At 44.7% G+C, this 27644-nt stretch overlaps 1 protein-coding gene across 1 annotated transcript in view; it reads left to right on the plus strand.

Moving 5' to 3' along the window:
- Nucleotides 1–27206, plus strand: part of snd1 (staphylococcal nuclease and tudor domain containing 1) — a 182771-nt gene extending 155565 nt beyond the window's left edge. The window contains exons 19-24 of the mRNA XM_080491780.1: nucleotides 2002–2125; nucleotides 4985–5054; nucleotides 6983–7096; nucleotides 10145–10348; nucleotides 23435–23479; nucleotides 26127–27206. Coding sequence (XP_080347906.1) covers nucleotides 2002–2125; nucleotides 4985–5054; nucleotides 6983–7096; nucleotides 10145–10348; nucleotides 23435–23479; nucleotides 26127–26192 — 623 coding nt within the window. The 3' untranslated portion in view covers nucleotides 26193–27206. The remainder of the gene's footprint in view (nucleotides 1–2001; nucleotides 2126–4984; nucleotides 5055–6982; nucleotides 7097–10144; nucleotides 10349–23434; nucleotides 23480–26126) is intronic.
- Nucleotides 27207–27644: the final 438 nt, after the last annotated feature.

Raw genomic sequence — 27644 nt, forward strand, 5'->3', positions numbered from 1 at the left:
GTGTCCAATGGACAGTGCGACCCCCTCCCATCACACACACACACACACACACACACACACACACACACACACACACACACACACACACACACACACACACACACACACACACACACACACACACACACACACACACACACACACACACACACTCAAACTAAGCTCCCAGCTTTGTACCCCTGCTCGGTGTGTTTTTCTCAAAGTTTGACATCATGCAAATGAAGCTTTCCTGTCTGCTGCTGGTTGGCAGCTGCCTGCCTGCCTCAGCACAGATAACCGTGGGAAAACAGCATAATTATTTATATTTTCTTGTTCTCCAGCGGCATAAATATTAGGTGTTAATGACAACTCACAGCAGCAGCGCAGACGTAGAAAGGTGTGTGTGTGTGTGTGTGTGTGTGTGTGCAGTGTCTGCCTCCAAGCTGTTTGATAGTAACATGCGTAGTAAGCACAACTCACAAATTTTGCACTCAAACATGCTCAGAGTGCATTTCTTTGCGAGGAAAAGTCGGTTACCTGGAAAAAAAAAAAAGTGTGATACACATTAGTGCATCACTGACAGTTTCTCACATCAGCCAACAAAGCAGACTGTTTCCTCACCGTGTACATAGTTGAATTGTATGTCACAGTCATGAAAGAAGTAACATGTATGTCTTTATTACACAATTTTGCGCCTCAATTGAACTGTGTTCGACACCCCTGGTCTAAAATGTATGGGTAATGTGTAATTAAAGTAATTGTTGTTGCAAAGCTGTAGGCTGTTCCTGTCTTTAAAAACGAGTATACTGCTCATTACTTAATGCAAATGACTTTTTAAGCATATTTATTGAGCTTATCTTGATTCTGGCCCTCCTGCCTACCAACCTCCTCCAGGTGGCAGATCAGTTAAAGTGGCCTCTAAGAATATCACCATGGATATTCACATGGGCCACTTTACTAAACTAGCTGCTATAATTGCTTCCACGCTCTTCATAGGACTCGACACACAGCCACTTGCGAGCGCTCGCAGACGTGCGTGCATAAACATTTCGGTCTCGCACAAACAAATACTCTACACAGTACACAAACAGCAGAATAGCGACTCGGTTTTGGTTCTGCAACCAGCATCGCATCAACACATACATTCTCCCTTTGAATGGGTCTGTTGCACGGGATGTAATGGCCTGATAGGCCATAAAGTCCATTGGGGGAAGCTGGCTGACTTTTCTCAAAGCTCTATTTGCATTTAGTGTTGGTCTCTAAAAGGGTTAAAATAGTCTGTTGTACCATCCCATTAGATCTCAACTATTAATACTATTGGTCTTTCTTCCAAGTTTAAGATGGAATTTTGTTGAGGTTTTTTCTTTTCCCCTTCTTGGCAAGATCGATTATTTTTACTCAAGCAAATGAAGTACCCTCTTTCAGGCATTGATTCAATTCGACTCAAATTTAAGGGTTATTATGCTGCAGCAGGCAATAAAGTAATTAATTAAATCATAACAAAAGGCACGGCAATTATTTGCGCTAACGGCCCTTTCAGTTACAAACAGCCCTGAGAGAAACCGTCAGCCTGTCGGTGCTCGAGAAGCACAAGTCATGCTCTGCAAAGTTACGTCAGACTTCGCTTCATTTGTATTCATACATTTATTTACTACCTCTGCATGGGGTTAGATACAAGTGTTTGCCGTCTCTGCCGTAGCCTCAGGACCCACCCTCTGTCAATCACATAGTCAGGCCAATATGCAAATGAAGGCAAAGTGCTTTCACCTCTGCAGGGACGACTCTCCGCGGAGAATTAAATGGAAATTTAGATCCGCTTTGCACATCGGAGTTGAGCATTTCCAACGGCTTGTCTATGCAGAGTGAATGCTGAGGTTGTTAAACGGCCGCTAATAAGAGGAAAGACGGCAACACGTCGTCGGCGTCAAAGGAGCAGCAGAATGAGGCTACGGCCACGTAATGAAATGTAACAAAATCGCGCTGGAAATGTAGATTGAATTAACACGTGTCTGTTTTCCACAGGAGCGCAGTTAGAGAGTCTGATGGAAACCATGAGAGCAGAGATCGCCGCCCAGCCTCCGGTGGAAGGGTCTTTCGCTGCACGCCGAGGGGACTACTGCATAGCCAAGTTCGCTGATGGAGAATGGTAAGAGAGCCTCAGAATCGCCTCCACAAGAGGATCGGGTTTCAGCCCGGTGTCATTCATCCACATCAACCATGATTTCTAATATCATCATTCTCATACAGTCAATCTTGTTTAATGGATCTTAACATTGTTGGCTTTGTGGAACATGCTGTTTTAAGACCCTGAGAAACGAGATCAAAGTGATGCTCGATTCTCAACTAAATCCCCTCAAGGTATTATCATTTCAATTGTGGCATATCTGAGTTTCAGCCCCTGCACGTTCAAGTGAAAAATGGAATTGCGTTTTGGTTCTTTCTTTACACGAGAACAGGAAATAGGAAATTCAACTTCTTAGAACGGCTCTTGAGGTGGAAGTTTTTGAAAACCCCAAGGCTCCGTCTCCACCAACGACTGTTACTGTGCATGCGCAGCACGGCCACAGTAACTAGTTTGTCTGCACATGCTCAGTAGATGGACAATAACAACAATGGCGGCCTCCAGAGTGTCGTGACTCCTAGTTTATCTTCTCCTGAGAATTGGTAGTTTTAAAGTTGCTCATCTGTCCATACCAATTTCCGTGTACTCGCCGTTGTTAATGTGTATATAGTGTTGTTCTCTGCACGTGTGTGTGTGTTTTCATTACAAAAACAAACAGCACCCACTAGTGGCTTGGCACGTTAACACATCGTTTTCAAAACTTTGTCAAACTTTTTCACTCGAAACGTCGTCGTGTGCTGGGCTCTGAGTAATCAAACATTCAACAGGAAGACATAAAACGGAATTTGACCTTCAAAGTTTTTGCAGCGTTATCATTTTAAAAGTTATTAGGAAATGATTTATAACAATTAAACCACAAACATGGACTAAACCAATGAGTAAAAGTCTTCTTCCATTTCACGGCGCCTGTATTACTCTACTGCATGCAACGCATCGGTGCCGATTTATCAGGAGAAGCTCCGAGGACAGGATTGGATTGTAGCATCCTTACCTGCAGGCTTGTGATCTATCAACATTGGTGAAATGTTCTGCCGCTCCAGAGAAACGGTGTTTTGAGGTTCACATATACTGGCATGTTTCACTTATCTCCCCCTTGGAAATACGTGACATTTCATTTTTACCTTGTATCTATTTAAGCCTGCGATGTGTTTGACTCCAGACACCCACAGGGTGTAATTAGCTCACTGCCACTGCTTTGGCCCTTTTAGAATCAGCAGTCGCTTGACAGTGGGACACGCACACACACACACACACACACACACACACACACACACACACACACACGCACACCCCTCTTCATCCAGTTTTTTTCGCTGGATGGTTGGAATTTTACAGATGGTCATGGGGACAGATAGAAGTCACAGTGATCGAGGGAGGGAGAGCGACTCTGTCAAGGAGGTGACGGTGGAGGGGGGAAAAAAAGATTCAGAAGCTGATTAAAAACCAAATGTTCACCCCACACAGGTGCTGTCCTTTCCTTTCTACCTCCCATCCCTCTTTCTGTCTTCTTGTCTGGATTTTCAGGGGTAAAATGAAAGTTATTTTCACGCCCAGGTGATAATACAAACCAGCAGAGTGGCTAAAACTATTCACATAATTTGATTTATTTACCAATTCAAGAAATGCAGATGTACTAAAGTAAATTCTTCCGTTTCAGTTGAACTCGCCGCTTTGATCCTTCCAACTTTGAATCATCTGTAAAAAGTAATAAGCCAGTTTCAAGAATGTAAACTGTAGAAAGTAGAAACATGTTGGGAGAAGAAGTGAAAAGCTGTAAGAAAAGGAATGCTTGCGTAAAGTACAGATACTTTTAAATACTCTGCTACCTCTACAAGTTAGAGCATTATGAACCGTCCATATCCTGCAATCCTTTACCTTCTCCATCCCATTGTTTAAAAAAACAACTCTGTAATCCATCGTGAGATTTGTGTCTCTCTTTATAAGCCGTCCCTATATAATTCAACGAGGTAATTATGTTGGTGTTTGCATTGTTCTGTGTCCATATCTTAGTATTCTGTGATGCATGCGGAATGTCGACTCATTTTATTGGGGGGCTAATTAGAAATTTTTCGCATTTCGAGGCTTCTCAGAACGCCGCCGAGTTACAGAGAATAGAAAAGGAGGAAGGAAAAGAAAAAAGCAGCCCCCTGTTCGTCACTCCCTCATTCTCACTCCTTGCTTCTTTAGTCTAACTGTTAATCACTTATTTAGTTCCAACTTTGATCCCTTGTCTCTTTCTTTGCTTGTTTGAGCCTAATTGTTTGGCTTCTTCCCTCAATGTACTTGGTCGTCGGCCAATTTGTCTTCGTCGCTCTCGTTTGTTGGGAGTTAAGACCCGTCGGAGCGATGGTCAGACGAGGAGACGCACTGAATCAAGTGGGACGAAAACATCCTGGAATTCATAAGAGTGGCCATTACTCAGGCACTTGGTGCTGTTTTTTTTGTTGATTTTTGCTATTTGATTTGTCACTGATGGGTATGCCCTTCAAGTTTTATTTCTCTCAAATACCGATCGCCAAACGTGCTCCAATAGTAAAAGTTCTGGGTTCTTGTGATTGCCGCTAATGCACTGCAGTTATTCGCTACAAGGCAAAAATAGGTTCAAATTTTGGTCTCTTATTGCGAAGAGGCCTCGGTGCAATTTTCGCTGCACTGTTGTCGTCACCCCCCCCCCCCCCCCGCCCCGTCTTTCCCAGGGCCGGCTCGCTCATCGTCTCCCAGCTCGTCTTCCCCCCATCACAACAGACAGATCCTCCAACACCTCCTCTGCAGGGAAATAAGCATTGAATCATTTACTCATCTCCTTTTCCTCTTGTGCCCTCTCTCTCTGCTCTCTCGCTCTCTCCCTTCCTCTCCCTCCCAATTATTCCTTCGCTGCTGCAGGTACAGAGCCCGAGTGGAGAAAGTTGAGTCGCCGGCAAAGGTCCACGTCTTCTACATTGACTATGGCAACGTGAGTATGTGTGTGCATGTGTGATTACGAGCCTCCGCGAGCTGGAAAAGTGTCTGACTGTTGCGTCGCCTTCATTAAAATGTAGTGCTGTGGGCAAACGGCGAGCAATCTAATGAAGAAAGATTTCTTTAAAAAGAAAAAGAAAAAAACACATTTCGGTCGCCGTTTCTTTGCTCAATTTCATGTTGAGAGAAGTCTTTATGTATCCTTTCAGCTGGAGGTTTTCAGGCCAAATTGAATGCTCACTTGTTTGTTTTCCCTTTATTGTTTATGGCTGGGGTGTAATTGGACGACTCAGTGTATTGTTTTTATTCCCTTTCTTAATCATGACATAAAAAGAGCTCCCACTCTCCACGATGACGAAGGCACTACATCTTTGTGACTGAGCTACTGTGTCTCTTCCCACGTGCGTATACGTGCTTGCATCATCATGCTCATGCAGCCAACCACCCCCCCACCCCCCCACTCCCCCCTCCTCTCCCACCCTGCGGGAGATTTCCCATGATGCAGTGGAGCAGCACAGTGTGTGACTGACCTCAGAGTAGGGGACAGATCGAGGTTTTGGGCTGGCAGACGCGATGCTTCCTGGCATGTTGCTGAAAGTGTGATTCTCCGAGGCCGACCTGGCGCACGACGAAAAAGAAAAAAAACAAAAATCTGAGCTGATATCTACCTCATTCTTTGCAGTTTTGCGTCATTTCAGGTTGAGTCAGTCTGGCCTTGATTTCATGCGCCGGTGTCGGGAGCTATTAGTTGACGATACTGCTACCTCTCTCAGGTGCGGGTCACTTCGTGAATTATTATGCGATCATTAGCAAACACAGCAGAGCACTTTTGTCATTTCGTTTTTTAAGGCCCACATTTACAGTGCTGTCAGAGACGAATATGGCGTCGATAAATCTTAAGGTTTCACCCATAATAAACGTTGAGGGTATTCTCTGTCTAGACTGTACAGTCCAATGAACACATTAACCTAAGATATGGGAGGTTATTAAATTAACTTCACACTTTAAATGGCTGTATTTGTCTGACTTTCCTCCACGGCTCCTCTGGTCATCACTGACTGGTCTTTCTTCTTATATCCGTCAGGATATATCAATTCCATTCGCAGGAAACATTTTTCACAAATGTATCGCAGTCGAGCGAGCATGTATTTGTTTTGACGCTAAGAATGCACGCACTCATTGAGGCCAATTATTCAAAGTATTCTTTTGTGGATTTAGTATATATGTGAGCGAGAAAGAGAACAGAGTTAAGTAAAAGGGTTCTTGGTGCTGCTTTACAAATGGCTTGAAAATGATTCCAAAGTGATTTATACAACTCCACAGCTTTGTGTTCCAAAATGGCATCTGCCCTTCTTTCACAGTAGGAAGCTATTATTGTAAGTAGCATACAGATGGCAGAATTGATTAAGAATAAAGGGGAAAATAGAAATACGTAGTGCAGGCCACAGATTGAAATTGCATCCTGTGTAGGAGGTGAGCTTTGTTTGAGACTGTCCTCCACTCGCGGAGGCATTGTGTCTGAGAGATGCACGCTGTTATGCCAGAAAATCCCAAAGTAAACACTGATTACAAGCTTTCAGCAGCACATCTCCGTCTTTATTCATCTGTGTCATAAGCGAGCTAGCCAGACAATCCTCCGTAAATCTCCCTCCGCTTCACACACTACATTTGCAGCAAAAGATGAATGTCTCAGTCAGGCCAGCTTTGACACCGTCTTCATCCCGGTGAGGTCTATGATCTTAAAACCCGACACTCATGAGCAAAAACATTTCCAGAGACTAAACATGTTTCGCCTTTATAAGTAACGTCAGCAAAGTTATAATAACTTGTGAGAGAAAAAAGAGAATGCCGATGATTCGAACAATTAAAAAAAAGTTTAAATATTTATATCTTTTTTTTTGCCCTTCTTCCATCCTCCCTCAGAGAGAAGTTGTGTCATCCACCCATCTGGCGGCCATGCCTCCTGCCTTCAGCACCAGGACTCTGCCAGCACAGGCCACCGAGTATGCCTTCGCCTTCATCCAGGTCCCGCTGGACGTAAGTGCACAAGCCAGCACGTAGCGGAGATATGTGTCGCCGCCGAAAGCTTTGAAAATGAACTTTGAGACATCGGCCCGTTCGGTCTCATTTTTCTGCCAGTCTTTGGAAAGTTCCACTTTCCGAGCGAGATATGAAATCTTGTTTGAGTTTCACTTGTCGCGCTGGGCGATGAGTCCGAACCCGACAGACAGACGGTCGAGCTTCCAGTCGCAGGCTCGTGTTGGTGAGAATTATGCTCATACATAAAATGTGTTTGACAGAACAGACTGAAACACCGAGGCATTGGCTGCAAAAAAATAAAGAAATTGGCCGATTGACTTAACAGTTGAGAACATTTCATAACGTGTGTTTTATTTCTTTTGAAACAATAACTCAAAAACCTCTACAATTGAAGTCATTCAACTCACCATCCGAAAGCAAAGAAGCTCTGACTTTTCCATGTTTTCTTTTTTTTTTGTGTTTTTTTTGCATTCTAGCACTAATCTTCTTGTTTACATCCACAATTGTTTACTCAACCTTGTGTGTGTTTTTCTCCAGCCGGCACAACCGGCCGTGTTTTCTAAGTGTCACTGGGTCGAGCTGTTGGTAGCATCCTGCATCCCAAACACTGTGCAGATAAAAAAAACAAAAAAAAACATGTTTTCTCTTGGTATTTGCCTGATTGGGGGAGGGCTGAGCATGCACAGCCATTAAGTGAGTGTGTTTAAAGGTTTGCTCGACCACTTCACCTTGACAAGTGTTTGCTTGTTTGTAACGGCACCGTTTCCTCTGAGAACATCACGGAGAGCTGAGAACTTTACGAGATCTCCAAGCGGCACAAGCAAGAACAGATCACAGCGTTACGTAATGCATTAATTATTACATTTGAATTTACAGTACAAGTTTCAGGTTTTTACTGATTCACGCCATCACCTGTCTCATGATTCAGTGATGAAGCGGCCCATCTGTTGGTCCAACCCCGGGGGACCCGGGCATCCTCCACACGCCACGGCCCCCACACATACAAACACACCAACACAAAAAGCTAAACCACATGTTGGTGGCTGACATCCACCTTTACACGTCTCCTACACACTCTCTGTGTCACACTGCATCTGTTCCTTTTTTTTTTTTTTTTTTTCATTCCCCCTCCGTTCCTTTCATGCGTTTTCTGTCTGCTTGATCTGAAGCCTTTTACCACATCGCCGCCGCTGACAGCGCGGTGCAGCTTGTACCGCACCTTTTGCCGCCGCACATAGGAAAGGTTGTCGCCTTTCTCTCGCAGCCTGCCACCACAAAAACGTCTGTCTTAAGTCACACAGCCTTAGACGTCGGGATCATTCTGCTGCCTCCCAGTGTCGTTTCAGAAAATGCAACCACGAGGAGACATTGCTCGGAAAGTGTCGACATTACGGTGCACTCTCACTGTTTTCAAGGGAAAAAAACAAAAACAACACTCCCTTACCTGGAATATGCACTTGCAACGTATTAAGCACGGTTCCCCGTTGTTGTTTCTAACCGTGTGTGTGGGTACAGAATACATATTTATATAGCTATAGCTATTTTTTTTTTAGATTTTGTGAAATTCTCTCGCTTATCACCTCACTTATCTTTCATTCCCATCTACCTTTCCTTGGTCATGTGGAAATCCACAGACAGGATTATCAGCTGGGATCGCTGAGAAAAGGCCACGAGCTGACTTGAAATTGAAATTATAGATGGTGCGCCGCTCAATCCTACGACAAAGTGTTACACTGGTGGATGTGAGGAAGTCTGCTAATAAGACTGAACTAATCATTTTATCACAGGATGGCAGGTTTAGTTCAAGCTGTTGTTTTCAAATATTTAGAGAAGCTGCATGATTTTCTGATTTGTGATGGAAAAGGTGAAAGTGTGTTGTTTCAAGCAAAAATCAACAGAGTATGAGATCTTGGTCCGCTAAAAATGGAAATTTTGGTGGGAGTACGTAAAGTAAGCTGTGTTTCCCAAAAATAAGGTGAAGATTTTAGTCGGTGTCAGACAAAAACAAGGGATGAGAGCAGGTCATTGAAAGGCTCAACCTTTTGTTGTCTCTTCACAAGTGTCAATGCATTCCTCTCTCTTCCTTACACTTCTTTCTCCTCCTCTGTTTGCTGTTTCTCCTTCTGTTTCTGGCTCCGACACATTACAGCTCCTCCTCTCTCTCTCTCTCTCTCTCTCTCTCTCTCTCTCTCTCTCTCTCTCTCTCTCTCTCTCTCTCTCTGTCTTTTTCTTGCCCTGAGCTTCCCCGCAGCGCCTGTGACAAGTTGACCAGGGGTAGAGTGGGGACAAAAAAGGCCCTTAGTTTTGTGCCTTAAACAAGCTTCCCTGCCCACACACACACACACGCACGCGCGCGCGCGCACACACGCATACGCACACATAGGCACACACACACATACCCAAGGGCAGCTAGCTCGAAGGGGGTTGCCATGGAGACAAGTCCAGGACGAGAACGAAGGGAAGCGAAGAGATGGATGGTGTAGGGGAGGGATGGATGATGGCCAGGGACTGATTTTTTTTGTTTTTAAGTGTCTTCTTGCCTTTGAAGACGCGGCTCCCTTGTTTTTCTCGTCTTCCACCCCGGCTGCTGGAGGACGTGAGGTCAGGATTGCTTTGCAGCTGTTCCACCTCTTTCACTGCCATATGTTCAATCAAATGCCGGCCTTTCGCATCCAAGAAGGTTAGGAATAAAAAAAAAAAAAGAGAGCGGTATGGTAACTAACTGAAGAGAAGAAAAGATGGAGGCTGAATAGCAGACAGTTGTAGAGTTCAACCAAACTCGACTCCATTCAGCTGATTTATTAGAGAAGTGTTGAAGTGATAAATAAATGTCTCAATTAGTTTTTCTTTAATTGTGATCGACTGGTGAACAGACTTCCATAATTGTGCTCGTAATGAAACAACAGTGTTTCTGTCGGCTTTTCCATGTTTTATTTAAATGTGATGACAAACTAACCATCCGTCTGACCGTGTTCCGTCTTTTCTGTCCAGTGTTGTCCCATCTCCCTAATGCTGTAACTCAAATACAACTCCTTGTCTCTCCAGGAGGACGCCCGTGCAGATGTGGTGGACTGCGTGGTGCGTGACATCCAGAACAGCCAGTGCCTGATGAACGTGGAGTTCTCGGGCGCCACCTGTCCACACGTCACGATACAGTTCGGGGACACCAAGGACGACGTGGGCCTCGGCTTGGTCAAAGAGGGCTTTGTCATGGTGGACGTCCGCAAGGAGAAGTACCTGCAGAAGATGGTGAGTTTGACACTGGAGGGACGGTCGTCTGGGCCGATGTCGCGGCTGTTTGTTTTGTCTCTCTCCTCTTGAGGGAACCGGCTGTTCTTTTTTTTGTTTTTTGTTTCATATTTAGACAACTCGTCACGTTCCCCGTCCAAGTTAATGACAGTTTCTCGTCTCGGCACGGCTGGAGACTTGAGCAGTCATGGTTTAATTATATTCCTGTGTACAACACACTGTTGACTTTGTGTTTGGAGTGAATCCACACCTACAAAACAATGACTAACAGTGATTCATTGTTTGCACTCGGGGTGAGAGATGCGATGTTGTTGTTGCACTTTTGGATGAATCGACAACTGCCTGCCTAAACGACAAGTCAGAACTGTGAGGTGATTGTCGGTAAAGCTTCGACGTTTCAGACAAAAACCAAACTACAAAACCAGCAGGAAATCAAAGTATTCATCTCAAAGAAACATTTACTCACCTCTTGCTAATTAGAAAAATACTTGGGATCAATAAGCTGCCACTCTTCACAATGGACGGTGCTACAAATCGGTGGGAAAGTGCTCTCGAGCTTCACTATTTACAGTGAATATGCCACCTATTGCTTCTCACTGTTCTGCTAATTTTTACATTCCACTTTGTTATTCCCCTCAGAGTTTGTCCTTTTATAGATTTTAATTCTGGATGCATGAGAACCAGTAATATTTTACATGCCTGTAGGTGAAAGCTGTACAAGCTTCCACAGGAGGCTCACTTGTCACTCTGCAGTCGCACATTAGAGGACCTCTACGGTTTACCTCATACGGTGGCCATTTCGTCAAATCATGACACATTGCTCATTTGCTCCCCTCCCATTATGGTAATTTGCTCGGCTCTTGACACTCTGTACATGAAAGATAAAGAAAAATGGAGGATATTTACTCCTGCCGCAATTACGGCTTCTGCAAAAAAAAAAACAGAAATTAGTCACTCTCATGTATTTAAAAAATTGAAAGGGGCAAAGCAACAGTGAAATATGTCCAGCCGAGTGTAATTGTTCCTAAATATAATCGCCGCGTACACTCATCTAAATTAGAGGCCAGTGGGAAGAGGGGACATGTCAACGGCATCTTTCAAACAATTTATTCACTCTGGTGGAACGTATTTACCAGCTCGCTTCCCACTTCAGAGTCAGTCAATAAAACACCGTGCATCATTGTGAGAGCTCTGACCTCTGACCTCCACAGAGTAGCCAGCCACCATAATGCAGTCTCTGGGTAATGGACCCTATAGACAAAGGACGGTGATTAAAGCCTCCTGCCCACTCGACTAATAGGCTTATAGACTGCACAGATTTAGGTTTCGTTGGATCAAATGGTTTCTCTTTAGTATGCAACAGCTGTGCAGCCTCCACAGAGATTTGCCTCTTTTCTTGCTGGTTCGGAGACAGAACAGTTTGATCTGGAGAAAGCTGAACACACGGCAGTGTTACACGAGTGTGTTAAAATAAAGCTCTACGGCATTTCTTGTTGGTAATTCCACCCATCAAGTCTGCTTCCAAGCTGAAAGCCATCAGGAGAAAAAACCTCCATATTTCTTGCTTAGTGAAAACAAGCTGGACTCAAGGTGCTCGCAGTATCTGCTGGCTTATTCCATTAAGTCCACATCATCCAGAACATTAAAACCACTGACAGGAGAAGCGAGTGCATTGATCATGTCCTTACAAGGGTACCTGTCAAGGAGTGCGATATATTAGGCGGCAAGTGTGCTGTTCTTTTACGTGGGTTATGTGTCAGTGGCAGAGACAGTAGGGTAGTGTAAGGATCTACAGGACTGAGTCAGCCCTCTGAAGCTGCAGCGTTTGTTGGCAATTCTTGGCAGGTGGTGGTTTTGTTTTTCGCGCAGTAAACCGGCAGCAGGATCCATGGGTGTTTGAGGATACTGACAGGTCAGTTTAAACTCTTGTTGCATAAGTTGATTAACAGAGTCCATTAGAAAAGCTTGTCTCGGTATACTTCTAAATAAACTCCCTATGTGGTTCAGACAAAAAACAGGACTTGAGCTTCAGAGGCGCCATACCTGTCCTGCAGACCGAACTGAGGGATTCCTGCCACTGTTTTGACTTCTTCATACATTGAATAGGCTGTCGGTTAAAAGTACTTCAACAGTCCCACGTCAAAGTTTCCACGCAGAATAATTCACTTAAACCCTCACCAATGCTTAAAATGCTAAAGATAATTATTCCTTTATGACAATGAGGTGAACCCAAGAGAGCAATCTTATCTCATTTCCCCAGAACAGAAAACTTTTCAGGAGAGGTTGAAGGACTAGTACATTTTTGCAAGATTACCATTCATATCTGGGAGGGCCCAGAGCGTTACCTTGTGGACTCGATGTCCGGACAGGTCAGAGGTTTTCTGACAGCTCAAAGGTTGACCTTATTAAAACTAAAAAAAACTAACAAAAAAACATCCAACCTGCATGTTTTTGCCATTCAGTGTGTGGAAGCGGAGTTGCACAGCCAGTAGTTTCTGTCAGCTCCTTCATTTCTCTTTCATGTTTTATTAACCTATATGCCTCTTCAGATGAATGCATTTACCAATACATCTGTTCCTTTGGCAAACACTTCGCTCAGCGCTCCCCCGGTGCTGATGTAGACGCATTTGATTGCAAGGTGCATACTGACTCAGAGATTCATGAGCACCGTGTTATCTTGCCGGGCCGACGGAGCCAAAAACGGTTCTAAGATCCAACCTCTTCTTGACCTCTGGATCTGTGCCTTCGCTCTCCCTCTCTTTTAACGGAAAGTTCCCCTTCAAGCTTTTGATAGCATAGTATCCAAGCCTTCTCACTTTGCACTCTGAGCTCTCTCACTCTTTTTCTTTTCCCACTCATCCAGACTATCAGCCGCCTTGTAGAAAGTGACTTTTGTCCTTCCTATCTCTTCCATTTTGTCTCTGTTCTTTATTCATTATCCGTTCCTGGGGATTGGAACATGGTCATTGTAATCTCTACTCTGGTGCGAAAGCATTACATAACAGATGGGCTGTAATGTTCACTGGCACTTCAGCAGTCATTAATAGTCAGTCATAAGTGCACTGAAGGTTAACACCAGTCTTTGCGGATGGCATTGTCCCAATAGAAGGAGAGCAGAGAGGGATATTCATCCATTTGGGGGTTTATTTCTTTTTTCAAGTGCCGTTCTGCCTTAAGCCCTGCTGTTGTCGTTGCTCGGTATGCACACCATATGGACAGTTACTGTCGCCGCTGCGCAGCCGCCTCACCGGGGCGGATGAACGTTGAAAAAGATGAAGAGGAAGTGACCGAGTGACCCAGAGGTGTGCTCGGATGATAAAATGTGGGATTAAAGTGTGACTGGTGCCCCCCACCACCACCACCACCAAATACAGCATTGGAAAAAATATAGGCCAGCATTTGTATACATTACAAATAGTTTATATCCATTACATGTGCTTATTGTGCATGCACATACTGTGTTTATATAATCAGGCAGTGTTTGATGTCAGAGCAAAGTTTAATCTGTGTTACATCTGGCATATCATGTGTCGTCCTTCTGCCTGTGATTAATGTGGTGCTTCACATTAATTTCATATCATTGCTTTGAATACAGAAGGTCCATGATGTGTACATCGTATGAAGTAGAAACTCCACCGTCGTCGCCTCGACTTTTTAATTCCAGACTGCATCCTGTTACGTCTGAGACACCGATCGCCTCGCTCCTTTTGAAGGTGGAGGCGAAGAAGTCTGCGATCGTGTCGGTGTGTGTTTGCTTCATTCTACTTGGTGCCGGAGTTGCAGCACCGCTGCACTTTGTAGATTGTCGGGTACAATTGGCCGCGATGCAAAGTGGCATGTTCTCATGTTAGTAACATAAACGAGCTGTTAAATCAAGCTCAGCACCTCAGTAATCGCCGCCTCAGGCATCCAGATATAGAAGAGTGTCAACTATGTCATTTGGCCTGATTGCTCCTGTTGGCAACTGCTGTTCTTGTTATGAAAGAAGGAAATGATCATTTTTGACACACAGTCTCCTGTTGGCATCTTTTGTATGCATCGAGATCAAGTTTATTTTTTACTCTCTCTCTCTCTCTCTCTCTCTCTCTCTCGCTCTCTCTCTCTCGCTCTCTCTCTCTCTCTCTCTCTCGCTCTCTGACCTGAACTCTCAAAAGCTGACTCCATGTCTTTCCCACCTCAGGCACAGCAGATATACTGAGCCGTCCTTAAATTGTCCTGGCGTCGTCAAGCGTCCACTCCGAGGATGGCGCCCTGCCACACTGGCACACACTTCTCTCTCTTCCTTTCATTCCTCCAATGTCTTTCTCCAGCCATTGTTCACAGTTTGATTTTGTCCGTTTTTTCCTCCTCCTGCTTTTTTGCCACCATCAGAAAATCACTCTTTTTTTTTTTTCCTCTCGCCTCTTATCTTTCCAACACTTTCCTCTTCATCACTTCTTTCTTGTTTACTCGCTCCTGTGTTTTCCATTCCTCTTGCTCCTCCATTTCTCTGTCGTCCGCACATCACTACCTTTCTCTTCTGTCTTGTCATTATTATTATTATTTTTTTCTCCCTCCACTCACAGATCCACTCAGTCATACACACTCCGTCCTCTTTTATTTCAACCTTTGGTATTTGTGTTCTCCACGCGGTGCTTGAGGATGTCATTTAGGCCACACTGGACATGCGTGCGTCTCATTTGCAATTTGTCTGGCAGCGCTGTGAGTAATCTCCAGGAATTAAAGTGGAGAGGCGCTCAGATCACACCTGGTAGTGGCCTCAGCTATAAGCAATTATTTGCTACTTGCCTCAGCTGATTCTGCTCCGTGAACTCTCCCCGGTATCGGTGGTAATGCATCTTTTGTATAATTCTATGTGATGTGTACAGCAACCGTGCACCGGAAACTCTATTTGTTGTGAAGAACTGAATTTGTTTGCGTATTCACATTATGGGGAGTTGTTATTGGTTGTTATTCCCCATGAGGTAAGCTGCTATTTTAAAAGATGGACTGAACGTCTATGTCAGGGTTGTCGAACATGAGGCACGTGGGCCAAAAACCAGGTCGCAAGACCCGCGTTTGACCCTCCCTGATCTGTATCCTTAAATTGAAGTGCCGCTTTATTTAAGTATGAAATAATGTTTCCAAGTAATACATACCTCCAGCAGCTATATCTGAGTCACAAACAGAAAGCCTGATATTTTTTTATTCATCTGGGACGTAATGAGTCTGTCACGGCGGCTCCAGTTGAACACGGCTGTCTGGTTAGCAGAGCTATCTTTTGTGCTCTGCTGCCTTTTCAGCCAGATGCAAACCCAGGCCGACCGCTCGCCGTCTCACCCACTGACGCTGGTGCGAGCCACCAAAGGTTCATCAGTGCTGCGATCTAATAATCTCCATTTTGCTAATTACAAGTCACTTACAAGCACGGAAGCGTCCGTCACTTCTCCAGCGCAATTATTGTCAATCAGCAGAAGCGGCGGCGGCCAGAGCTGTTGTATCGACTCCATTTCCTCTGTGTTCCTGACTGAACGCATTAAGACACACACCTTAAACTAATGTTTATGAACACGCGCCTGAGCTCTGTATTGAAATGTGTGTGTGAGTGTGTCGGCAGAAGGCAGACTGGGGAGAACAGCTGTGAGGTGGCCTCCTCAGAGTGAGAGCCCTGGAATCTTTAATTACCCAGGAGCCCTCCCGGGAAATATACTTTTATTTTTTATTTTTTCCTTTTTATCTCCTTCCCGTATTGTTGCTCCAATCACACAGAGGCCTTCCTTTTCATGTCTGACTGTTGAGCAGAGGACTTTAAAGTCGCGAAAAAGGCTTTGAGGGAACAGAAGAGAACTATTTAAGTGGCGACATTCCTCAGATGCAAGTTTTGTTTTTGTGCTGCGGGGATGACATATTATTTCAGGCCAACACAGAAGATGCCACCACCCTGGATTCTTGATAAGAAGCCAGTCGATTCCTTCATTTGTTTTCCAAAAGAGGAAAATTAACTATGATCTTCAAAAGTTTGATGCTCACATGTTTCAATTGGAACGAAGATCATGTCCAAACACTGATTGCCAGAAGGAAAATTTTAACTTAGGTTATTTAAAGCTTTTTCTACCTCTTTCAAGCTTTTTCCTTTTGAAAGTATTTCCTCAAATCTATAATCACTAAAATGGTCACAATTGACCCTGACGAGACCAGAAATATTCCCAAAGGGCCTCATGAAACATTAGCACTACTATTAAGACATAAGTTGACTCAGTCCATATAGTAAATTTAAAAGCTATATATATATTCTGCTTACCAAAGGTGCTAGACCCAAATAAAAATATAATAATGGACAATGTGACCATTGTAAAGCGAAATTTTCATTTGATTCTGGATTTCCAGACAGTCAGTAGATTCTCATTCTGAGACAGAAACCAGTCGAGTATTGATTGACAATATTTAATCTTTATTTTGTTTAACAGGTTAATCAGTTGACATCCAATTCTAAGTGCAGCAGCAACAAGAAAATGCACAAAAACACTCGCAATGCAAAATCTGCTCTTATACAACAACGACAAGCATGAAGACCACACGCATGCTAATGTTTAAAGAAGGTCTTGATATTTTTTAATTAATACAAGTCAGAAGCAGGAACAGACAGTAATGAGATATTAAAGGTTAGATAAAAAGATTAAAATATTTAATTGGCCAAGTTCTTTTGTTTCTGAATCCTTCCAATCTTTAGGAGGAAAACTAGAACGAGAAACAACCAAAAGAGAGATTTTATCCTTTAGGTTAAAAAAAGGAGCCGTGTGGAAAATAAAAATAAAGGCAGTTTTTTTCAAAACGTCAACATCTGTATAACCCAAGCAGAAATGCTTCAACCCAAACATATAAACGCATCTAAATAGCCTCCTTTTACTGTAGTTGATTCTTTTTACACTAAGTGTCTCATGGGTAGTGTAGTGTTCTTCCAACTTGCTATTAGCGACCCCCGTGTAGTTAACAGCAGCGATGCAGAGTAATTGTGTTAATGGGGTTTGAAAGTGTAGATGAATATGGCGCTGGAGCTAAATGTGGGGGAATCCATACAGGAAATCAGGAAGGCGCCTCACACACACACACACACACACACACACACACACACACACACACACACACACACACACACACACACACACACACACACACACACACACACACACACACACACACACACACACACACACACACACACATACATACAGGATGCCTCCAGGGAAGGCCTGCTCCATTTATCAAGGCGTAATTATGCTGTTTGGTACATATACTCCTCAGAAACGGGGCCCGTGTGATGCCGGCCTCGGCTGCCATTGGTTTGGACACTGATGAGAAGCCTTGTGGGAATGCTGCTGCCTCCATGCAGCAGGTTCACTGCAACAAAACGAGGCCTAGTGGGCCAACGTTCTTTCATGTTGCACCGCTGTTGTCGCTTATGGGCTGTCCCCAAGCGCAGGGGACGCGTGTGCTTGTCCCTTATGTGCTTGCAATGTAAGGAAGACGGAGGGAAAGGAATACCACAATGGGGGGAAACAGTAAAGGTGGTTTAAAAAAAAGAATGTTGAAATTGTGGCGACGGTAAAGGATAGAAATTGAGGGTTTGTGTCAGAGAGGAAGTGAGAAGCTCCCCGTGGACGTTCGGGTTTCTCTCACTTTCACCCCAGAAGTCTGGACTGTGTAAAAATGGCTTTTAGCCAAACCCCAACTACCAATTGACTGATTTTCGGGTTAGCGGGCCTCGCTTTTCAACCACAGTGCCTGTCACGGCCCGTCAAGGGCCTCCCCGCCTCCTCTCCCCCAAAATAAAACCACATACACACACACACACACACACACACACACACACACTGGGCTTCATGGGTGTATGACAGCATGACCGCTCCTCACCAATGGCTCAATACCTAATTTACAAGTAGGGTTAGCGATGGGACCTTTTAATGGATATTTCTCTGCTCCCCCGATATTGACCACACACACACACACACACACACACAGAGCTTCCTCCCCTGCTGCCACCGCTCTGACGGCCCTTTTGACATGTCTTTGCTGACACGCGCCACTTCACAAGCCGCCATTCCATCTTCTGCAGATGTTTACACACACACACACACACACACACACACACACACACACACACACACACACACACACACACACACACACACACACACACACACACACACACACACACACACACACACACACACACACACACACACACACCTCCGTCATTTTGGATTCGAGCGACCTTGCTGGGAAAAGAAAAGAATGTATTGAGAGGGAGTGAAAAGTCTCACCGTCTAAAGAACTGTGTGTGGTGAGGGAAGCGGTTGTGTCGACGACGTATCGGTACGAAACCTTAATATTTACGTAAGCTCTGCTTGCCTTCGACGCCGTTGGCAGTGCGGTGGAAAATGTTGCCGTTCGTACTTGCACGTGCTTTACGTGTGTGTGTGTGTGTCCTCTTTAACTTTATGAACCCATGCTGGTGTGCTTGTCAAGCCGCGTTCCCTCCGAAGCGTCTGATTCCCTCCGACAGCCTCGCTAGGGGGACCAGCATGCAACAGGATGCAATCTCAATTTGCCTCAGAAAGGGTCGATGACTCTCCGTCACATATTATGCATGTGAGTCTTGTCGCTCCTGTTTGGTTGGAACAATCCACAGATTTACGAAGGAGCAGGAAGCTGCATGAACAGAATTTCACTGAGACTTTTTTTTTTTTTTTTTTTTCCCCCTTTCCACCCCACTTCTATGCAAAATTTATAATCTGCTGAAAGAACACCGCAAATTCTGCAGTTTAGAGTCGGCAATTTCCCTGCACCACTGACAGCTCAGGAAATGCTTGCAGTAGGAGAAAGTAAGGAGAAAAATGAGGCGCTCAAGCAATTCAGCTCCTGATGTAAGTTATGAGTCTATCCTAGTGTGTGAAATATAGAAATTAATTGTGACATGTTTTGAATAACTATACATCTCTAAAAATGTAGGATTTCTTTGTCGGTGTCTTTCTTGGAGCACACTAGCTTCCTGTCGGTCCTCACGCATAGAAGACACAGCTTCGAGGAGCCCCCCCCCCCAAAAAAAATCAAACAACTTGTACAATAACATGTCTGAAAAGATTTCCTCCACAAACCCTGGCCTTCTCTCTGTTTGCTTGCCATGCAGTATTCATGGCCAGGCATGTTGAATAAGCGATGTCTCTCAGGACAATCCAGCGCTCAGCCAAGTACACTTGACTAAAAACCGTGTGAGTTACAGACATAAAAGCCGCTGTGTTCCAGCAGACGCTCCCGACGCCGATCCGTCTTGTGCAGAGTTTTTTGGGGCTTTCACTCGGGAGTCCAGAGGAGGCCGAGATGGCAGGAGGAGGAAGAAGAAGGGGCACGAGATGCCATGAGGATTGCCAGGGCGGCATGAAAAACAAGAGCGGCACAGAAACAAAGAACTGAAGGGACTCGGTGGCAGCTTCTCTCTCGTTCGGATCGTCATTGGCGGTAACGAGAGGCGCTCGGCCGCCATTGTTCCCCTTCCACTCGGGCGGTTTTTTTAAGTCGCCTGACATCCCACATCGGGAAGCAAGAGACCGAGAGAGAACGAGCGAGCGTACCCCCGCTGCTGAATCTTTGATTAGTCACTCGCTTTTCATATGTGCTCGATCATCCGGGTTCACTTTGCATTTTCACATGAAATTAAGTCGGGAGAGAAAAAAATAAATAAAAGAACGACGGCTCACCTACGCACCAGACGAGAACAACCTGTCACAAAAGTGCCATGTTAGCTTTCGCTCAGATCCATCACTTTCACACCACGCTTACCAGAACACCACCTGGGCATGGCATGATGGCCAGCACGGGGAAATACACTCTCTCTCGCTCTCTCTCTCTCTCTCTCTCTCTCTCTCTCTCTCTCTCTCTCGCGCGCTCTCTTCACAGCCAGTCAGACACACAGAAGTAGTGCCAAGCTGCCAGACCCTCACCACCTGTCGTTCATCTTACGGGAAGCTTCACACTTACACACAGTGTCCCGCCGTTAAAGTTACCTGCTCGGGAATTAGAATATATTCATGGTTCTCTCTCCTTTTCAGCCTCGGTGCAATTTTGCTAAGTCAGTAGTTAATACTTAGCGAGAAAAACAAATAACAGCAACTTTCAAGCAGAATTCTGTTGAATGTGATGTGGGTCTGTAACTTTGGCTTCTTTTGTGGAAACGCATTTGTTTTGACGTTGTGCTGAAGTCAATATGCACATTAGTTGGAAATCTGCCAGGTTGACGTCGAGCAGGATTCTACTTTAACCCCCGTTATTAGTTTATCTGTCAACAGTGGGTTGGATTTAATCTGCTAAAAATCAGGGACGCTCTCACGCTCCGGGAAGCCTCGCTGGCCAAGCAGCACGTTGTTTGCTGCCAGTGTCGGTGGCCACTGCTCACCACAATGGCATCTGTCTGGCATATGGGAGCTCTGTTGGGTCATCCAGATAAGCACACTGTCACCCACTGCCTTCTGCTACCCGGTCCCCCTACAAACACGGCGTTTTCTCTCCGTGTCCGTCATCATTACTCCGCGCGGCTTCGTATCCGCTGTAATCACTGCTAACTTTCTTGTTGGCCTTTCCTTGACCAGGGTTTTTGTCAGTTAGACTCTTGGTGTGCAGCGCGTTCCTCCCCTCCTATTCAGCGGTACTCTTGTCTCTTCTATACAAGAAGCATTCCTTTTTCTTCGCCACTCCATGCGAGTTTCGCTGTAAATGAGTCATTATGCCTCCCTGCTGGATCCGGGACAGGATATGTGGAGCTGTTCACAATCTGAAGGCAGTCATCATCCGTGTTCAGCTGCGTGCTGATTTGCTGTTGAGAACAGTGAAAGACGAGGGCGAGCCAAGATGAGGGTCCCCCCCCCCGACCGGCGTACAAAGAGGCTCGCCATGGCGGTTTCCATATGGATGCATATAATCTGCGCTCATTGTGCTGGAGTGCTCTTGACTTTGCGTCCTTCACAGAATACTTTCAGACTCGCAGCACTGTGGAGTTCTGGGGAAATTGTTGATGGAAGTTTATTTCCTCTGAAGTTGAGCTTTTCCAGCTTTGGCAATTTATTAAAAAATTTTCTCAGGAATTTCTTGAGATATTAGTTATAAATATTGCCATATCTGCTTTGGCAGGTATGAAACCTTCTTCCACATCTCTTTAGCTTTTCCCGCCAGCTTTAAAAGTGCCGCACAGCACAACTGCTGGGGACTCTTGGAGCTTCCCGCCGAAGCCCAAACAGCATCACTGGCCTTTTTGTGTCTTGTGAAATATCGTCGGCTGGTTCTTCCATATGGTGACATCTGCCTGATGGGACCAAGATGCCACATCCCGACGCCCCCCTCGCTCCAAAAAAAAAAAAAAAAAAAAAAAAATCTCTCCTTTAGTTGGCTTTGACGGATGACTTTTGCAGCAGCAGCACTTTCCCCAGCCACACACTCACTCACATGTGCACTCGCGCAGACAACGGCTGTACGTTTCCAGCTGCAGGTCTGTTGTCTTGGCCGAGCCGCGTGCAGCGTAGCTATCAAATCAACCATCGTGCACCAGCGAGGCTCAGCAATTAAACTCCGGAGCCCAATCCACACTAGACTTTTTTATTCTTACATCTGGCATCCTTGTTCCAGCGTGTGCGTGTGTGCGTGCATCTGAGTGTGAATGCCAGCTCATCCGCTACTATAATCAGCTCAAAAAAACAAACAAAAAAAAACCTGGTGCACAATTGAAGCTATTACATGCAGACAATGACTCTTCTTTACTGTCGGCGGTCTCTTTGTGCTCTCTCCTTAAACTCCGTCTTTTACTGTCAGGCTAATGTTTACTTGTGATCCAGGGACGACTCATTCATCTGCTGCTCAGATCGTACTTACAGACGTATACTTCACAGGCGGAACGGGGAGTGGGCGGAGGTGACGTGAACTGTTTTGTGCGTGTGTCTCGTGTATTACTTGATCACTGTGTAAGCGCTCCGATCGTGTGACGGCAGAAGACAGCCCCACTCAGGAAGGACTGCCACTTCTCTCTCTCTCTCTCTCTCTCTCTCTCTCTCTCTCTCTCTCTCTCTCTCTCTCTCTCTCTCTCTCTCTCTCTCTCTCTCTCTGCCCCCCACCCCCACCCTCTGGCCTGTGACTCATCACTGGTTCATTCAATGAGGCTAAATGGCTGCTCTAGCAGAAGCAGTCAATATGCTCAACACTGCTCTCCTCTTTCAACTCCTCTTGTATCTCCCACTATAACTTCTGTCCTCAGCCTAACAAACAGCAGCATTAATATTGAGAAAATCAGAAAGTCTAATGTTCCCTTGCTGCGTGATGAATTAAAAAACAAAATCACCCCTGAACAGCATTTGTTATGTGGCAGGTTTGTTGTGGACGTAACACAGCTTGATTAGAAATAGAAACTATCGCCTGCACCTGTTTTATTAAAAAAAAAAAATAAGAAAGAAAAGAAAAAGTTTACAAAATGAAAGTTCACAAAGAAATGTTGCATGAAATGAAACTATTATTATCACACAATCTGTCACCGAGTCAGTTGCTCATTGAGCTTATCCAACAGTGACACAAGTAGAAAAGAGTCATCGAGTTGTAAGGCTGTGACAAATTGTTATTTAGATGAATAATTATTCTCTTAATCAATCAGAAAAAAAAAAAAGTTGAATTAAACTTTTCATACTTAAAAAAATCTTTCCGAACAAACCAGAAATGAGCAAGTTTGGTCAGAAGAAATGATTCTACACTCGATTGCTACAACCCGGCAGAGTGTCGGCCCGAGGCGAGCCGGCACAGGGGAGGGTTCGAGAGCCCCTCCCACCTCCCCCGCAGTGACACGACCACGCCGTGTCCGTGCGTGACGTCTTGATCGACAGAATGCCGCGTTCCCGACATCTAGAGTGTCGGCAAACGCCCGTGGAGAAAAATCCAAAGAAACTTCCACATGAGCGGGTGAAAGAAATGTCTGTGAGCACGTTGAAAGGGCGCATCGATTCCACCTTAATCCTTTAAATCCTAACGTGTGACACAGTGATGTGATGATGCTAATGACTCGTCTCTTCTCTGCCGCAGGTGACAGAGTACCTGAACAGTCAAGAATCTGCCAAGAGTGCCAGGGTAAGTCGCTGCACACATCTCATTGTCTTTTTTCCCCCTTTTTTTCCCTTTTTTTTCCCCCCTATCTTCTTTTCTTGACTCGTCTTAATAACCAAGCATTTGTCTGACACTCTGTTAGAAATCTAATGGCGCCAAAACAAGAACACATTACAGCACTAATTACTTTCCCCTCACCAACTACACCAGAAAGTGTTTCATCCCTTTTGCTGCGTTTTCCTTTTCTCAAGATGTCACACATTACATTGGCAGGCGCCATTGTCCCATATGGATTACTGCCCACAGTATGTCCAGGTCCATACTGTGAAAATGGGGGTGGGGTTTGTGTGCTAAAGCACTGGGGACAGACAGGACATGAAGGGGGGGGGGGGGGGGGGGGGGGGGGGGGGGAGGAGCATGTGCCAGCGAGCGTTCAGAAGCTAAAATAGGTCAGAGAGTGAAGAGTACGCTAAAAATGGCTGTTCAGTAAGATCTGTGTAGCTTCATCGAGTATCTCCTTTTCTCTCATTGAGCTCAGAACACATTCAGCCACAGTGTGAGTGAAGTCTCATCAACCTGCTGCCACAAACGTTCACCAGGGCCTCAGATAGGCAACCTGAAATATTTCCAACTCACACTAGTTGCTGCTGTAAACATGTTTTCTACTGTTGTTTGTTCAGTTTTTTCCACCAGTGTAACTTTGAGGCCCGTTTTCAACCTGATTAGAGAGCGACCATCGAGCTCAGGGAGGAACAAGACACTGTCTTATATTCTCATTTGGGATTTTTAACAATAATAAAAATGGAAAATATGAACAAACTTAATTAGTGAGAAATAATCTCACAGTTATGAATGATTGTAGCGAGGTTTGGACACAGTAAACATTCAGGCCTCGTTTCCGCGACATTTCAAGTGAAAACACATCGTTTTTGAAAATGGTACAAAACGCTGCAGAGAATGTAGTTACCATGCCAGACCACTAGTGGGTGCCGAAACATTGACAGTGGCGAGTACACGGACATTCGTATGGCAAAAATGTGGATCGTTATCACGGTTGAGTCTTAACTATCAAACTACCCGGGAGCATATGGACTGGGAGTCATCGCACTGTGGAGGCCGCCATTGTTGCTCTTGTCCATTTACTTGCACACGTGCAGAAGAAGTATTTACTCTGGCCGTGGTGCACATGACCGGTAGCAGCATTTCAAAAAAAAAAATTAGTTTTCTGTTTTCACTTGAAAATGTCGCACCAAACCCACATTCTGAATCCGCTCGCCTCATTCACATGAATTAAAAACCAGAAAAGTGTTCAGGTTGAAGTCATCACACGCCATAAAATCCATAAAACGCTTGGATTTTTTTTGGGGGGGGTAAATATTCCAACTTCACAGGGAACCTGTTTTAATTAAACCTCTGACATTTAGGCTCCGCATTTTAAGTGCGAGGTGTCAACGCGCTATGATCTAAAGAGCCGGCCGAGGCGTCGGCGAGGAGGATGTGGAGGCCTTTGAGCACGTCGAGGGATTTCAGGAGAGCGTAGAACTCATCCAATGATTTATTTCAACATTGAGGGGAAAGTTATTTGTAAGTGGTGTGGATTTAAAAGTGCCTCTGCATTCCGAGACTGAGCATGTTAATAAATTCGGCTGAAGGACGGTGCAGTTGAATAAGAAAAGAATTTAATAAAATGTAATCACAGCATCTGCAGGTAGCTTGATGTTAAAGTGATGAATGGACTTCACTTAAATCGGACTATTTTACCACCTCAGCAGTATTTACGCGTTTTACATGATCACTCACATTTTCCGGCACAATTAAACACCAAAGAGGACGGCGGCGGGTTTTTTTTTTTGGTGTGTGTTCGATCAAATATGAGACTATTACTGGACTCGCTCAAACTTAAAAGAAGTTGTCGTCGTCTGCTCTGCGGCGCAGCTAACGCAGCGTCAGAGGCGCAACTGTACTCACAGTCAGAGTTGGCGCCATGTTTTTCTTTTTCAGGGTGTCGGGGAGGAGCCGAGAAAAGGCAGCGGGGGGGGGGTTCATTCATCCTAATAACTAGTGCTAATTAGTGCGGTCGCTAATTAGCTATGAATCACGGCATTAACAGCTGAGCGCACATGCCTCTGAGAGCCCACACACACACACACACACACACACACACACACACACACACACACACACACACACACACACACACACACACACACACACACACACACACACAGAGGACAGTTTTATCACAGTTAAAAAAAAAACAAACTGGGGGCTGTTCCAACAACCCCCCCCCCCCCCCCCCCACACACACACACACACACACACACACACACAGTGCGGCGGCGTCGACATTTAGCTTGTAAATGCATCCTATAGTTTATGAGGCGATGCGGGAGCGTCTATGTAATGGAATGGGAGAAGTGATAGACTGGGTGGTATTTGAAGGATTGTGGGCCCAAAGCGCAAAGAGTCAGATTAAACGATGGCGACGACGATGAAGCAGCCGCCGCCTTCGCACTGGACTGTGAGAGCAGCCATCTCGCTCGCTCGCTCTCAGTTGAAGGTGTAATAAGCGAGGGAGGTTATACGGAAGGCGACGGTTCAACGTGGTTGAACCTTCGACCGCCATTCTCCGGTCATTTCTCACATCACGCTCTTCTTCTCTTCCCATCAGCTCAACATTTGGCGCTACGGCGACTTCCGCGCGGACGACGCCGACGAGTTTGGTTACAACCGTTAACAAGAAAAAAAGGAGAGAAAAAAAATGAAGGAAGAATGGAGAGAAAAAAGAAAAGAAAAAAACAGAATTGACCATCCGATAAAACACCATTCCAAAGACCAACGTGGACGGCAAGTGATGTATTGGACAGAAGATGAAACTAAACGACAAGCATTGACTCACTCTTCCTCTTTATTTGGCGCTACATCCCTCCGGTTCGGCTTTTTCATTCCGCTCACACTCTTATTCTCCTCTGCGCTGCCCCCTAGAGCATGCTCGCAATGGTAAAATAGAAAAAATAAAAAAACAAACAAGAATTATCATGCAAAAACCTTTTATTCCTCCTCTGTTATTTAGTTTTTTCTAGTCCGCCACTGCCAGCTCCAGCAACCTGCACTATTGCCAATCTGTGTTATCTGCCATGTTCCTTCTCAGCAAACTTCCTGTCGTGGATGATATTAATCGATAACGATGACGCTCCATGTTTCAGCCAATCATGTTCCCCGCTTTCTCGACGCGCTTACCTCGGGGCCGGGTGGTTCAGGGGGGGAAAAAAATAAATAAAAAAAAACCAACAACAAAACAAACTCTCCATTATTCCAACAAACGCTTCCCGGATACATTTCTTATAAATGTTGAGGATAATGTCGGAAGAAAAGGTGTAAATTGCTTTATTCTAAAGAAATACTGTAGGTGGAGCCACACAGACGGAAATGACGAGTTTATTTTTGTCTTCAATGTATATCTGTGTGATGATGACATTTGCAGATGTTTTTGTGGGGCGTGTTTTGTCGTTTATTCACTATGTCACACTTTTATGACCAGTAAATATGGATGCCTTCATGTGGCATTTTATCATCTCTTCTTCTGTAAAGTTTACATTCTAATAACGGTAATGACCCCTTGTCTCTGGCAGTCTCTTCTCTTTCTGTCTCGGTATGCCATAGCAGATACAGTGTATGAATTTGTTTCCACATAATGGACCTTTGCATTCTATTAAAAATCTGCTGAATAAAAATAAGCAAACTAAAAGTGCTTTTTTGTTTTTTGTCTTCCATAGCGAGCCGACTCGCTCTCTCTCTCCTGGAATTGTCGGTCTGTAATATCAGGACTGATGATTTCTCCTCTGGATTTTGAGTTGTGCGCCAGAATTGAGGTTTTCTTTGCAGATAAAAGACTTTGTTACTTGTAAAAAGAAAAAAATAGACTTGTTCTCCATCAAAAGGTCTTTCACTAAAAGCTTGGCAACTTTCTTCCTCGACATTAGAAATTAACAAGGCTAATCCCGCGCAGACGTTTGAGTTCTTCCAACCTTCATTTCTAAAACTTTTTGGAAAAATTGTACATGAAGTTCACAGTAGTTTCTCTCAATTACTTTCAAATGCCGTTTAAATACCCTTTTTTTTTCATACAAACTACTGGATTTTCCTGATGTGGTCATTTATTTTGTCTTTACTGCAAGCTGGATATTCA

The sequence above is a fragment of the Lipophrys pholis genome (assembly GCF_963383615.2).
Source record: "Lipophrys pholis genome assembly, chromosome: 22".
Lineage (NCBI taxonomy): Eukaryota > Metazoa > Chordata > Actinopteri > Blenniiformes > Blenniidae > Lipophrys > Lipophrys pholis.